Raw genomic sequence first — 14,358 nt, forward strand, 5'->3', positions numbered from 1 at the left:
AATAGTACAAACAGCACACTTCCATTATCAACGTCACGTGCACCCGCTATTTAGCAACGCGAACCCCTTATCTAGCTGTAAGGAAAACTGAAGGATTACTTATACATGCGTTGCACTTTGCCCTTTTTTGTTTTTTTTAAGGCTTCAAAATTTTCACATTCAATATATTTCTTCCTTTTCCGATGACACTGATATATTGGGGACGCAGAGACTAGCGAAGAGGTCAGTTTTGTGCCTGAAGGATGTTCACACTGCCTATAGGTGTCACTAGGCCCCGATTTCCGTAGACACGGCCGCATGACATAGGAATTTCTTTTAAATCATTACGTCATTGGCAAAGTAAACAAAGATTGAACGCAAAACTCGTGAAGCCTTTGAAATAAAAACAGAGTGAAGCGTCATGTGTGAGTGATTTCCCAGCTTTCCTCACAGGTAAAAAACTCGCGGTATAGATAGCGGGTATACCTGGCGTTGATATTTTGTTGTTTAACTGTGCAACTGTGGTTTAGATAGCCCTTTTCAGCCTGTGCTTTCGGTGAATTATCGTAAGGGCTTTCTTTAATAACATTTATTTTACGTCCTGCACTTGTCTTTCCTGGTTCCTACGCTGCATTCATGTTTTTCGTTGGTTTCTTCTTACGTAGATCGGCAAAGGTCATCCCTATTACCGTTAAGTGGGCATAGCAACCTCCCTTCCACCTTTCCTCATTCTCCCATATTTCATCATCGTGAACGCACACAAAAGGTCTTCATCAACGCGTGACGTGAACGAGAGATGTGTTCCGAAGTCAGCAAACTCACTGATGAGTATATCAGAGGAATCGAAAGACTCAGATTGAAGTGTAAGAAAGAGTCTGAGTGAGTCCACCTGAGTTGTACTTAGGTAAGCCTCAGTCCGATTGAGCCTGGCTGAGTTTTACCATGGTGAGTCTGAGTTCGAGCGGGTTCTTAGTTCGATTTAGCAAAATTTCAGTTAGTCTGGGTCCTTGGGAGCCCTGTGCGAAAAAAAAAAACTTATTTAATGAGGACGTCTTTTTATTTTGCTGAATTATTGTTACAAATATTTAGTCTCATTTTATGGCGTACCTTGTAATCTTGTATGTGCCGGCTTGTAAAGCCACTGAATTGATTTTCCAAATTGTAAATCTGTCCAATTTCCCACACCCTTGGAACTCGTTTCAGTGAAGGTCCCTAATTAAAACCACTTGCTCATATCTTCGAATAAAAATGATAACATTAACTTAAAGGCACGGAATGAAATGGAGACATAAAATGCACCACTAAGATGAGATACTAACATTAAAACGCTAACATGATTAAGAAGCTAATGTATACTGCCTATTTCCTAGGGACACAGCTATTTGTGAATTTGTTTGCAGTGTAAGTGGTCATGGAGCTAATGCCGTATATCCAACAAGATGTTAGGAGCTGCTCCTAAAAAACCAGGACTTTTTGGTGATGTAATATTGATTTTACGCATCGCACTAGTTTCAACTTTAATGCTAATATGTAATGCCTTTATACTTTATAAAGTATACATAATTACCTTTATACTCTATAAAGTATACATAAATACCTTTATACTTTATAAAGTACACCATTCGCAGACTATGACACAAAGCATAATGAACAATCTGTGCTCGTGCATGCTACAAAACTCGCAGGATATTTTCTCAGAGCAGAACGCATATCTGATTGTGATAATAACGAAAGGAAAAACTGAACAATTATCCATAACTTCATTACTGTGTGTCTAGTGCATTTCACTATTGTTCGAAATAAATGAACATGGCTTTAAGAGGGCATGGAAGTGAGTTGCGCAGCATGTTCTGGCACATGTGCAACTCCCGGGAATTTCATTACATAACATCGTGATTTACATTGAGTTTAATCTGCATTTATGTACTAAATCAATGTAGAATGAGCACTGTATTCCACCTTCATAAATCATGCGGCTTCCAAGGCGACAGAGCAGCACGATTCGCGAGCATCGAGCGGCCCTACGCTCTCTACTGCATTGAACTGTTTGTCTCCAGACGCCGCTTCCTTTTTTGCATGAATAAATGTGGTGATTGGAAAATTACGTAGCGCAAAACAAAATATTCACAAGAACGAGAGAGACGGGACGGGCGCTTGCGAATGCCCTTTCGATATATTGTTTTGCGCTAAAAAAAGTTTCCAATGGCAAAGCACCATATCGACGAATTCAAGATTTGTAAATGTAGTGACAACACATGCCATCAGCTTTTTATCATTTCCTGCCATGTGATACGTTGAGAGCTTTCCGAGTGGATACCAAAGAGGAAGGGGGCAGGAATTAACACACCACTCCTGCCGTGCGCGATGCTTAGTCACTCGCAAAAACAAATTCCTTCAAACTGTAATGAGGTCAAACGTTTTTGTGACCCCCTGAGAACTTGAGGAGCTTCTAAACATTTTGACAGCCCGCCTGCAGTTTAGGACTCCACACCGAGACAGCATAGCAGTGCCCGTTTTTTGTATTTTCTTTTTTATTCAAACTGCTTTCTATTCATAGTCAGGTTTGACACGCGGAAGCAATTTTGGCGGTTCCTCACCCATCATTGTGCTCGCCCAATCCATTCTGCGAAAATCTTGATGACACGGGCTTTTCCCAGGCTCAAGATAGTCATACCTGAGCTTTGCATGAATGCAGACATTACATAAACGCAGCAACGAGCTCTATTCCGGGTTTTGGGGCAAGCAGCACATATATCTGTATTATTTCAAAAGTGAGCATTCGGCAGAAGTATGCTTGGTTGGGATAACCGAAAAATGGAAAAATAAAATTCCAGCCAATATTTATGTTAACATACCCGAAGTTTTGAAGCCTCGTCGGCTTTTTTCTTCAGGAATGAGAAGGCCCGAGATGTTTGCCGAGTCGTTGCAAGCCCTGGAAGTAGATGGAGGGCAGCGTCCCTAGTGGTGTGGTTGTTGTCGCCCACTGTCTGTTGACTGTGCCAGGATTCAAAGCGGAACCACCGGTGAAGGTTTCTTTTTGTTGAGATCAACGCGCCGTCGAGACTGTTATGGTGGCCAACCCTGTTACAATGTTCTGCCTCTGCACTCCGTTCACTGTCCATTTGTCAGAAGTCATTCCTGTGCTCCCACATTTCCACATTTTTTCATGGAAGTTCTTGGTTTAGCCCGGCGCACGTGATCCTGCACATGACGTCCTGCACTCTTCCCGCAGATGCAAGGTCTTTGGACCAGCGGATGAAACTGCCGATGGTGGTGGAAGGCAACGTCGACTCTTGCCTAAAAAGGCAAGAGTCGGGCGCCCACGATGTAGGGGATCGACACGTGGCGTTGTTGCGGCACGGTTAGTGTCACATTTCTCCTTTGCTGTTACGGAGGCTCTGCGAATAAACGCCTTTGTAAATAACCGTTGGTGCCGACGGAATATTTTCTCCCTTCCACCGCTGTGGTGACGAGTTGTGTTTGAATGATTGGTTATTTTGATTGGAGTTTTCACGTTCATTAAGATTTCCTTACTCTTGCCCGAGAAAGGTGATTTCGAACATTTTTGTACGTGTTTTGTACGTTCAGGAGAAACTTGCAGTAACTGATCTGTGAGGCTGGTGGGATTAGCTAAATATCGCCTCACCCACAGCTGGCAAGCACAAAACAAAGCTGTGCGCGGGGTCATGAGAAGGCAGGAGATGCCACAGCAAGATAAAAAGAAAGGATTTTTTGCGCAATGAAGCGTTACTAAAGCCTTTGCAGCAGCCATTTCATTCCCGACCATGCCCACTTTCAGTCGTACATTACGCCCTAGCACCCCGGTCTTCAACACACTATGATAGGAGATAAGGCTGGTGCGCGTCATAAATAGCTCCTATTTTTTGGACTCTGTGAGCAAAGAAGCACTTACGGAAAAAATATGTACACACATGTTTTTGTAACAACTTTTGGTGTGTCTGTGGATGTTGTGTTCTGTCGCAATGTTCTGTTGGATTGTAATTGATGTTCACTGTCTGTGAGAATAAATTTCTCTAAACGCAAAAAATGTCGCTTTTTTTGCAACTCACGGCCGAAAAGCTTGTTTGCTTGAGCATGCGATGTTAATTGTTCAAGTCTTGGTTCCACAGAGCGCCGAGTGAGGCGGGACCCAGAGAGGTTTGCACATGGAGGAAAGGAATCCTGGGTTTTCGTGCAAAGCAAACTGGCTAAGTAGACGCACAAAACCACATGCACGTGAATCACCATGTCAACAAGTCTTTTCAACGAAGGTTTTGTGGGCGCACCTTTGATCTCCTCTCCGGCGTTGTAAATATGCGTGACCCCTTCAAAAAACGCTGGTGGTGGTGGTGGTGGTAGTAATTAGAAGAGGAGAAAGGCACCTAATTTCTGCAGCCCAGTCGGGAGCACGGCGCAGTGAACACCAGCCTTTGTATTCCCTTACAAGTTTGCCCCTCTTTCCCTTGCCATGGTTCGCCAGGAGCAGCCAATGGAAAACCGGTGACGGGGGGGGGGGGGTGGTTGTTTGTTTACCCGAATAACGAATGCATAATTTTGTGCCATTGGGCAACACGCGATTCAAAATTATTTTGAATATGTTTTGGGTGACAATGTTTGTTTACATTTCATAGATGATGTCTCACAAGGGGTCTCACAAACAAACGAGACTCAAGCACTGCGCTCCACCCCACCCCCCACGCGCAACTCCTTGGGTCTTACAAGAATGGAGTCTTTGAAAATGGAAACAAATAAAAAGCGCATGTAGTCCCATATTCATCTCGCTCTTTTTGTATTAGTTGCGTTGTAGCACTTGCATCATAAGTCGCTCAGCAGTGTCCCCCGATGGAAGATGAATTAGCGCCTTTCTCGTCTGTTTCATGAATCACTATATGCCATTGTGACCTACATGAATTGTCCACCTGTCTGTTAAAAAAAAAAGCTGTACATTACACACGAAGACTGCGAGCTCCACTTGCCCCTATTTATCCGTTGAAAAGAGGCTCCTCCATTATACATTTATTTATTAGTAGCCTAGAAGCCGGAAGGCATTACAAAGGCAAGTGGTACATTTGATATTAAATACAAGATTAACAGTCACTTCAAAGTAAAAACAATACAGAGTGTAAGTTAAGGAAAATTACCTAGCAGATATAAGAGCATCGCCGTGAGAGTAAAAAGAAATGGAATTTCTTGTGATACAGTGTTAGCTGTGTGAACAAACGGTGGTGCTGAAAGAACGTACATTCAATATGTATTCTGGAACACAAATCTTTTACGGAGCGTTTTCCGGTCCTCTTACATCTGCATGCTGTTGTCTAAGGCATTACTGTTAAAAGTACTGAATTTCAGCTAAATAAGCAGAGAAAACAGAGTAAAGTAGTTTTTTTTTTTGTTTTGAAATTGAACTTTTGCTTTTCACGCCACCGCCACCGACGAAAAGTGGCCGTGCACCGCCGCTGATCATTTTACACGGCGTGCGCCGACGATGCCACCGCCCCTGACTCGGAACGACCTCCACGCCACCGCCGGTCGAAACCGCCTCGGCTCACACCTCTAACGTTAGCACACAGAACTGTGAAGCGTTTCCGCACGGTCCGCATCAAGAATTACTTTCGAATGGGAAACGGGACTGGAATGTCACCCAACACAAAACTTTCTAAACGTGCGCCATGGCCACGCCCTCGTAACCAGCCGCCGAGAAATTTAGACTTCGGGAACTAACGCGGCAAAAAAGAAATATTGACTATGACGTCATCATAACTTGTTTTGTGGACCACAGCGTGGTGACGTGGGGGAAGTAGGGGGTCCCCTCGGGGTCCTTTCCGATGGAGTCAGCCGCTCACGCAATCTTCAAAATTAACTTAGAATATCTACCAAGCTATATTCACTGTTGATATCTTGCAGATGGCATACGAATGTTCACGAGAATCGACCTTGCAGGCTGTCTCGGCCCCGAAATTTTGTGTCAGTACCCCTGTAACACCACCACTGAAGAAATGTGGGATGGGAATTTACGCAGTGCAAGAATAATTGCCATTAATTCTTTCTGGAATATTGTTGTGAAATCGAGCAAGCGAAAAGAAAAGGACCACCTTAGGTCCGTTGAACAGTTTCCCACTCTGGCCTTCAAGTCAATGACAGAAGCATCTGTGGCTACCACTGGGTTTATCGACACGCTTTTGAAGTGGTCTTCCAACAACCCTTTTAAGCACTTGGTGAATAATAGTTTAATGTTTCTTGGAAATATATCATCAAATTCTATGACTGGTGTAGAAATATGTACGTTTGGATTAAAAATATATGAAGAAAGGATGCTCGAAGTGGTCCCAAAAGATTCTCCGCGAATATACTGATACTTGTACTGGTTCCCAAAGTTTCTCTGCGAATAATATTTGAGGCCTATGTAGTCCAGACCATTCAGACTGAAAAAAAAATGTGAAAGGCTCGTTAAGGAAGACATAATGTAAGCGTCTGCGTGGGGAGGCATATATGTTTAGGTACGTTTTAACTGTTAGCATGTGGAACCTATATTGAAGGGATGGCAGGTATGCTTCGTGATAAAGTGTATTGTTGGCTGCAAATTTCGGAAAGGCCGAGACAAAAGGGTAGCGCCTCACGCCTTAAGTTAAAAGCGGGCGTAATTTATAAGCGGCTCCCACAGAGAACAATACACACCCAAACTCTAATATTGGATGAACGTACATACAATGAATCATTAACAATGTTTTCCTACTCATTCCAAACAGTGCAGACTTCAACCATTGAAATAACTTTATCAATCAGCATGACAATAATGAAAAGCACCAGCTTCCACTTCAATTTAGTTAGCCAACTAACATTACCTGGCGTTAATTGTCTCTGGTTTACAGCCGCAAGTGCAGTTTCAGGTTCATTCCACGCGCAGAGAAAGGTATATACCTTCCTCTGCGCGTGGAATGAACCTGAAACTGCCCTTAATTATTGAACCTGAATGCACTTAATGAACCTGCACCTAATGAATGAAATTGAAACTGCATATAATGATTCTAGCAAGAAGAAAAAATAAAACGACGCTACTTCCCTGTTTTTCATATATATATATATATATATATATATATATATATATATATATATATATATATATATATATATATATAAATATGTGACGCTTCACAGGTGAATGTGGGCAAGGAAGATGAGGAAGACGAAGGGTCAGAATAAACTGGTGTTCTGACTGACGCCATGTCTCATCCGTTACACTAAGTCGACAGGATCTACCGCAGCAACATCATGAGCCCACCAAAGAAGATGATCAGCCTGCCGAAATACACCAGAGCTGAAGACGACGTCCCTGTTGACAAGTGGTTGCACCTCTTCGAAACGAAGGCGAGCAACGTCAGCTGGTCCGAACGAGATTGCATCGACTGCATCAGCGAGTACCTGGAAGGTGAGGCCTTCCGCTGGTACCTCACCGAGATTTTCGACGCAGAAGATACGTGGGAAGGCATCAAAACAAGCATGATATCACGATTTTCTGCACCTGTTAGCGACCCTTTCCGCCAATTCATACACTGCAGGCTCAAAAGAGAACAGCGCATCAGGCACTACTACGAAGAGAAGACACACCTTGGTCGCCTCGCAGACTTAAAAGACGTTCACATAGTATCAGGATTGACTGATGGTGTACCTGAAGAGATCGAAAGGCGCCTTGCTGGATTGACGCTCACCACCCCAGCCAAGTGGCTTGCTGCTGCACTTCAAGCGGAAGACTCTGTCCACAGAGATGCTTCCCAACACTCGTCAAAACGGCGGCTCATGCGTCGAGAGCCTCATTCTACGCGGCCATGGCTCCCTACAGGATTGATGCGCACCCCTCACAGTGAGTGCCGACATTGTGCATCTGCTGGTTTGCCGAATCAGTTTCACTGGCACAATGAGTGCCCTCGTCGTGAAATGGTGTCTGCTCTAACTGACAACCAGGGAAACGAAGAGGGCGGCCCAAAGGCTCATTAATACGTTTTGGTGCACTTGTGAACGGACACATGGTAAACGCAACTCTGGATACAGGAGCGACTATTACCTGTATCAATGAAGTTGTGTTCAAAAAACTCAAGCTGCAGTTGCTCAAGGAGTCATGCATTAGTGTCCAACAAGTCACCTCAACCATAACAACTTTGGGCCGCGTAGACATACAGTTGGAAATAGGGAAGTTAAAGCGGGCAGTCCAAGCACACGTTCTACCAGGCATGAAGACTGAATTTTTGCTAGGCCTGGACAACGCCTCCTTTTTCAACCTATCACTGGATTTAAACACGATGACTTTGTTTCAAGACAACATAGCTTTGCATAATTCCTTTCAAACACAAAAGTGTGTCTTTAGCGCCGATACAACCCCTCTCCAAACCGTTGATGTCACGCACCTTCCACCATCGCAACAAGCTGCTTTGAGAGAGGTGCTTCACAGTTACGAAGACATTTTCTCAAAGTCTCAGATGGACTTCGGATGTATCGCGGAGGAACGACACTGCATTGCCCTCAGCAACAACGTGCCTATCCACAGACCACCGTATCGATGCTCCCTGGCAGACAAAGAGGAAATTGCCAAGCAAGTGGACTTACTTCTCAAGCAAGGTGTAGTGCGTCCATCTTTTTCCCCATACGCGGCTCCAGTCATTCTTGCAGAGAAAAAAGGTGAAGGACGCACACGTTTATGCATTGATTATCGAAAGCTTAACTCTGTCACTGTGCCTGACTACCAACCTATTCCGCGTATAGACGATGTTCTAGACTACCTGGGAAAATCGAAATATTTTTCGACATTGGATATCACATCAGGCTATTGGCATGTCAAAATGAACCCAGAGGACATCCCAAAAACAGCTTTTGTCACGCCGAATGGTCATTATGAGTGGCTTGTTATGCCTTTCGGTTTGAGAAATGCTCCTGCTACATTCGAAAGAGCTGTGAAATCAGTTATCAGAAAACATAACCTAAAGAATGTCGTTAATTATTTTGATGATATCGTAGTCTTCTCCGACACATTTACTGAGCACCTACAGCACCTGCAAGCTCTATTGCATGCCCTAAAAATGGAGAATATAAGACTTAAATTGAAGAAATATCATTTTGCCCAAGATTCTATTGAATATCTGGGTCACAGAGTGTCGCACGGTACAGTGTCGCCTATACGAAGAAACATAGAAGCTGTATTGCGATTCCCAAGACCTAAATCCCCGAAAGAGCATCAGCGTTTTTTAGGCACCACCAACGTTTATCGCCAGTTTATACCGCACTTCAGTGACATAGTTTTCCCACGTACGAAGCTGTTGAAGAAGGACACACCATGGGAATGGGATTCCTCATGTGAACAAGCCTTTGAGAACATGAAATTCTGTCTGACCAAAGAACCCATTTTACGAATTTTTTCTTGCGAGAAACCATGCATTCTTTATTGCGACGCATCTAACGTAGGCGTAGGTGCAGTTCTGAAGCAAAGAGATCATGATTGTAAAGAACACCCCGTTGCCTATCACTCGCGTAAGCTACTCGCGCACGAATTAAATTATGCCATTACAGAGCTCGAATGCCTCGCTATAATTGACGCTGTGTACAAGTGGCACTGCTACCTACATGGACGACCATTCACTGTTGTCACCGATCATGCTGCTTTACAATGGCTCAGAAACATAAAAAACCCACATGGCCGGCTCTTTCGATGGTCTTTGAAGCTGTCGATGTATGACGTTAACATTCGACATCAAAAAGGCAGCGAAAACATCGAGGCAGACGCATTTTCGCGAAGCCCTATATATATGGTTCAACTCCTTTCATTACCAGAACTTCAAACTTACCAGGATGACCACCCTCGCTGCAAGTACACAACGGAAAACGGGGTCACTATCGTGACACGTAAAGGAATTCGCAAAGTGTATGTTCCTCTCAAGCTTCGACTGAGCCTTCTGCAGAAAGCACACTGTCAGTTCGAACACGTCGGAGTAAAGAAAACTCTGGGCTTGTTGTCATCATCCTACTATTGGCCGGAAATCATCACAGACGTTTCATCCTACGTCCGCCACTGTGACATATGTCAGCGTTGCAAGAAGCCGAAAATTAAGAGATTCGGATCTCTAGAGTCACTACCACCTGCAGAACAACCCTTTGATCTTTTAGCAATGGACACTATAGGTGGCTTTTCAGGATATGGCTCGACAAAGAAGTTTATTCACTTGGCGATCGACCACGCTACGCGGTATGTCTGGGCATTTCCCCACAAGAACGAAACTTGTGACGCATACATTTCGTGCATCACCGCCATCTTTGCAGCAGGAAAACCCAAGAAGTTCCTATCTGATCGTGGACCAGCTTTCACAGCTGGAAAATTCAAGCAGTTTCTAAAACGCAATGGTGTCCACCAATTGTTCACATCCTCCCAACACCCTCAATGTAATGGCATGAACGAACGTACAAATCAGACTATTGTAACCCGGCTAAAGTGCAAAATGAATGAGCAGCCACAGAAGTCTTGGGTCAAACATCTTTCGGATGTTGTCGATGAATACAACAGAACCCCACATGAAGTAACACGATATCCACCATCGTACCTAATGTATGGAATTCCTTCATACGACACAATTTTAGACGCATCAATGGAGAGTGTGCAAGAATCAAGGAAAAGTGCAATCAAGAACACGCTTGCCTATCATGAGAAGAACAAGATAATCTACGACAAAAAATTCCTACCACAAGATCTCCAACCTGGTGAATTGGTCCTCTACGAAACACCTTGGTACCCGAACAAAGGAAAGCTCAGTTCAGTCATGGAAGGACCTTACACAATTCTTCGCAGAGTCTCTCCTGTGAACTATGAGATCGATCGATGCGTAGCTCCGTTAAGCAGAACTACTGATATTGTGCACGTCAACAAACTGCGTCGCTACTATTGTCCCAATAAGTTGACGCTCTCACGGAGGGAGGGGGAAACGTGTGACGCTTCACAGGTGAATGTGGGCAAGGAAGATGAGGAAGACGAAGGGTCAGAATAAACTGGTGTTCTGACTGGCGCCATGTCTCATCCGTTACACACACACACACATATATATATATATATATATATATATATATATATATATATATATATATATATATATATATATATATATATATATATATTTATCTGGCTGTATCCTTTAGATCAGGTGGTGGCTAACGCCACCTAGCCGTAATACTGAACCAAAAACTGGATTAATTTTTTTTTGCTTTAAATAGTGAGGTTGAGGACTCGTGCTTTGAGGTGAAGGGTTTCATTTTCACTCGTGCCTTAACTTTAACCACCAATCACATAACATCCATCTAGTTAATTCTACCCGCTTGAAGTCTATTTTGCCCTCCCTGTCCTCAAATCCCAGTGCTTTGAAAACTGTGCCATCATCCCGAACTATAGGGTGAAGCCCTTTACAGAACCTTATTAAGTGTCCGACAGTTTCCTCCTCCTCTCTACAGGCACTGCATACCGTGTCTACCTCTTCGTATTAGGCCCGATATGTCTTGGTTCGCAATACTCCCATCCTGGCCTCAAAGAGTAGAGGACTACCCCGAGTATTATCATAGATTCTTTTCTGGGCATTTTCCTGCTTAAAATTTTGACAGATCTGCAGTTCGGACTTCTCAATCCTGCCAATATACCACATATTGGTCTCAGCTTCCTTCACTTTCATCTTAACCAATAATTATTTTTGGTTTGGCCCGCCCCCTTCTGTTTTCTAAGTATTTATCATTCAATTTCTTGAATCGCTTCACCCATTTTGTATCGACATTCTTCACGTACAAGTAGCTGAAAACCTTCCTAGCCCAACGCACCTCCCCCATTTCTCTCAATCGCTTCTCAAATTTTATTTTGCTACTAGCTTCCCTCTCCTCAAATCATGTTCATCCCATATCACCTTGTACTCCCTGATTTGGTGTATTCCTGTGAGCTCCTAAGGCAAGTCTATCTATTCCACGTTGCTTAATTTCTAATCATGCTTGAACTTCTCATATGATGCACAATGCCTCATTACCGAACGTCTGACCAAGATCCATGACCCCTTTCTATATTCCTCTCACAACATCATACCTATTGTAATTCCAGAGTGCCATATTTTTTCATCACTGCTGCATTCCTGTAACATTTAGTCGTCACGTATATTTCGTCTTCCCTTAGGTACTCGGTCCCATTTCTTATCCGTACACCCAGATATTTGTATTCATCTGTTATCTGTAGCGTGACTTCCTGTATCCTAAGCTCACAACCTTCATTATTATTAAAAATCATGACTGCTGATATTTCCTTACTGAATCTGAAATATAACCTATCTCCCTCTGTGGTGTTCGCGATAGCACACCTGATAACCGAACTGTCGTTAGTGCGCATGCGCCCACTAGTGCTTAAATGGTAACGCTCAAAGCACTGTCCTCCATTCCCGTGATGTAACCCCAGTCGTACGCTTCGGCAATAAACGCTGTTGTTTGCCCGTTGGACCCTTGGCCTTGTCAGTCCCTGGACGAGATTCAACACTGGCGACGAAGATGGGATGAAAAATGAAGAGTAGCGAGCAGTGTGGTGAAGAAGCGACAATGCGGTCTGGTGAGCAGCTGGGCCAGATGGTGAGCAGAGGGCAGCTGGGCCAGATGGAGTCATTCGACGTTACTGCAAGCGACTGGACGGCATACAAGGAGAGGTTGACCTCTTTTCTGATTGTCAACAAGGTTCCCGACAGCGACAAGGTACACGCATTCCTCAGCATCATCGGACCGCGTACGTATGGGTTGCTGAAGTCGTTGGCTGCACCGGACCTACCATCGGGAAAAAGTTTCGAGCAACTGAAGAGCCTCTTGGATGCACATCTTGCCCCAAAGCCGTCCATAATCGGGGAACGAGCAAAGTTTTACCGCAGAGCACAGCACGAAGGCGAGTCTCTGCCCGAATATGTTGCTGAACTTCGGAAGTTGTCCCAGAGTTGTCAGTTTGGAGCAAATTTGGACGAAGCGCTGCGGGATCGTTTTGTCTGTGGACTACTGCGAGAGGACGTGCAGCGAGTACTCTTTACCGAGGACGACAAACTGACGTTCCCGAAAGCAGTCGAGCGCGCCCTGGCCATGGAAGCGGCCCGGAAGAATGTTGCCGAGACTAGAGTCGTAGAGTCAGTGGCCACACAGCTGCACAAAATGGAGGGAGAATGCAATTATGACCCTGCTGATTTGTACGAGGCGCAAGCGATTTCCGGTAAGCAGCGACTGGCTTGTTATCGCTGCGGTTCTCCGAGCCACACTCATTCAGTATGCCCTCACGTTAATAATACGTGCTATAAGTGTGGAAAGAAAGGGCATATTCAAAGGGCCTGTCGCAGCAACGGGCAATATTGTGGCGGGTATCAGCAGAAACGGAGAGTGAAAACGCTGAAAGTGGTCACGCAGGTGCCACCCATAGGCGTTTCGGAACAAGGGGCGTCCGGCCGCACTCCTATTTTTGTTGGACTGAAAATAGATGGAGCACTGGTGGAAATGGAACTTGACACGGGAGCCGCGGTGTCTATCATGCCTTACAAGCAGTTCAAGCAGCAGTTCCCTTCAGCCAGATGCGGACCAACAGACATCGTCCTGCGCACCTATACCGGAGCACTCGTCCAACCTTGCGGCGTGGCGGTCGTCAAGGTGCAGCACGGGGAACAGACGGCGAAACTACCACTCTACCTCGTCGATCAAGCAGGACCACCACTGCTAGGGCGTGAATGGCTGCGCACAGTACGGCTAAACTGGAACCAGATTTGGGGCCTCAACCACGTCTCAAGGTCAGTGTTCGACTTGTCCTCGCGAACGAAGGAAAGGCTAGAATCGTTGCTCGAAAAATACAAAATGCTGTTTAAGGATGAGCTAGGCGCTATCACAGACGAAAGGGCCGAGCTGTTCTTCAAAGCCGATCACCGGCCGAGGTTCCTGAAGGCACGCAATGTGCCATTCGCACTGCAGTCAGCAGTAGAAGCAGAGATAGAAAAATTGGTGCAGCTGGGAATACTCACACCCGTGAATACATCAGAATATGCCAAGCCCTGCCGTGCCTTGAAGTAGCTGGTTCTTGTGGCGCCGCCACTCGAAGCATCCTGAAGATGTCGACGCTCGTACCCTGAAAGACACTGGTCCACTTTGAGCCATCACCACAGCTGGTACCCATTTGGGCTGTCCCCTGTAATTTCGTGCAAGTACATGATCACCAACACTCACGTCACGGAGGATGCATTTTGCTGGGAACGCGGGTAGTCATTCCCGCAAAGCTGCAGAGAGCAGTTCTGGCCGAATTACACGAGGGTCACCCAGGTATAGTTCGCAGCAAGGCGCTTGCGCGTAGTTACGTCTGGTGGCCGTCCA

General features: G+C 45.0%; 1 protein-coding gene across 1 annotated transcript; it reads left to right on the plus strand.

Annotated features, from left to right (window-relative positions):
- Window positions 1–12,376: 12,376 nt before the first annotated feature.
- Window positions 12,377–14,061, plus strand: LOC142784402 (uncharacterized). Its single transcript, XM_075882770.1, has one exon. It carries the CDS (start codon window positions 12,535–12,537, stop codon window positions 14,059–14,061), a length of 1,527 nt encoding a protein of 508 aa, XP_075738885.1. The 5' UTR covers window positions 12,377–12,534.
- The last annotated feature ends 297 nt before the right edge of the window (window positions 14,062–14,358 follow it).

The sequence above is a fragment of the Rhipicephalus microplus genome, unplaced genomic scaffold (assembly GCF_043290135.1).
Source record: "Rhipicephalus microplus isolate Deutch F79 unplaced genomic scaffold, USDA_Rmic scaffold_14, whole genome shotgun sequence".
NCBI classification, from domain to species: Eukaryota; Metazoa; Arthropoda; class Arachnida; order Ixodida; family Ixodidae; genus Rhipicephalus; species Rhipicephalus microplus.

Excerpts from the sequence above, each read along its gene's own strand:
- LOC142784402 (XM_075882770.1), top strand. The coding sequence starts at position 12,535 with ATGAAGAGTAGCGAGCAGTGTGGTGAAGAAGCGACAATGCGGTCTGGT.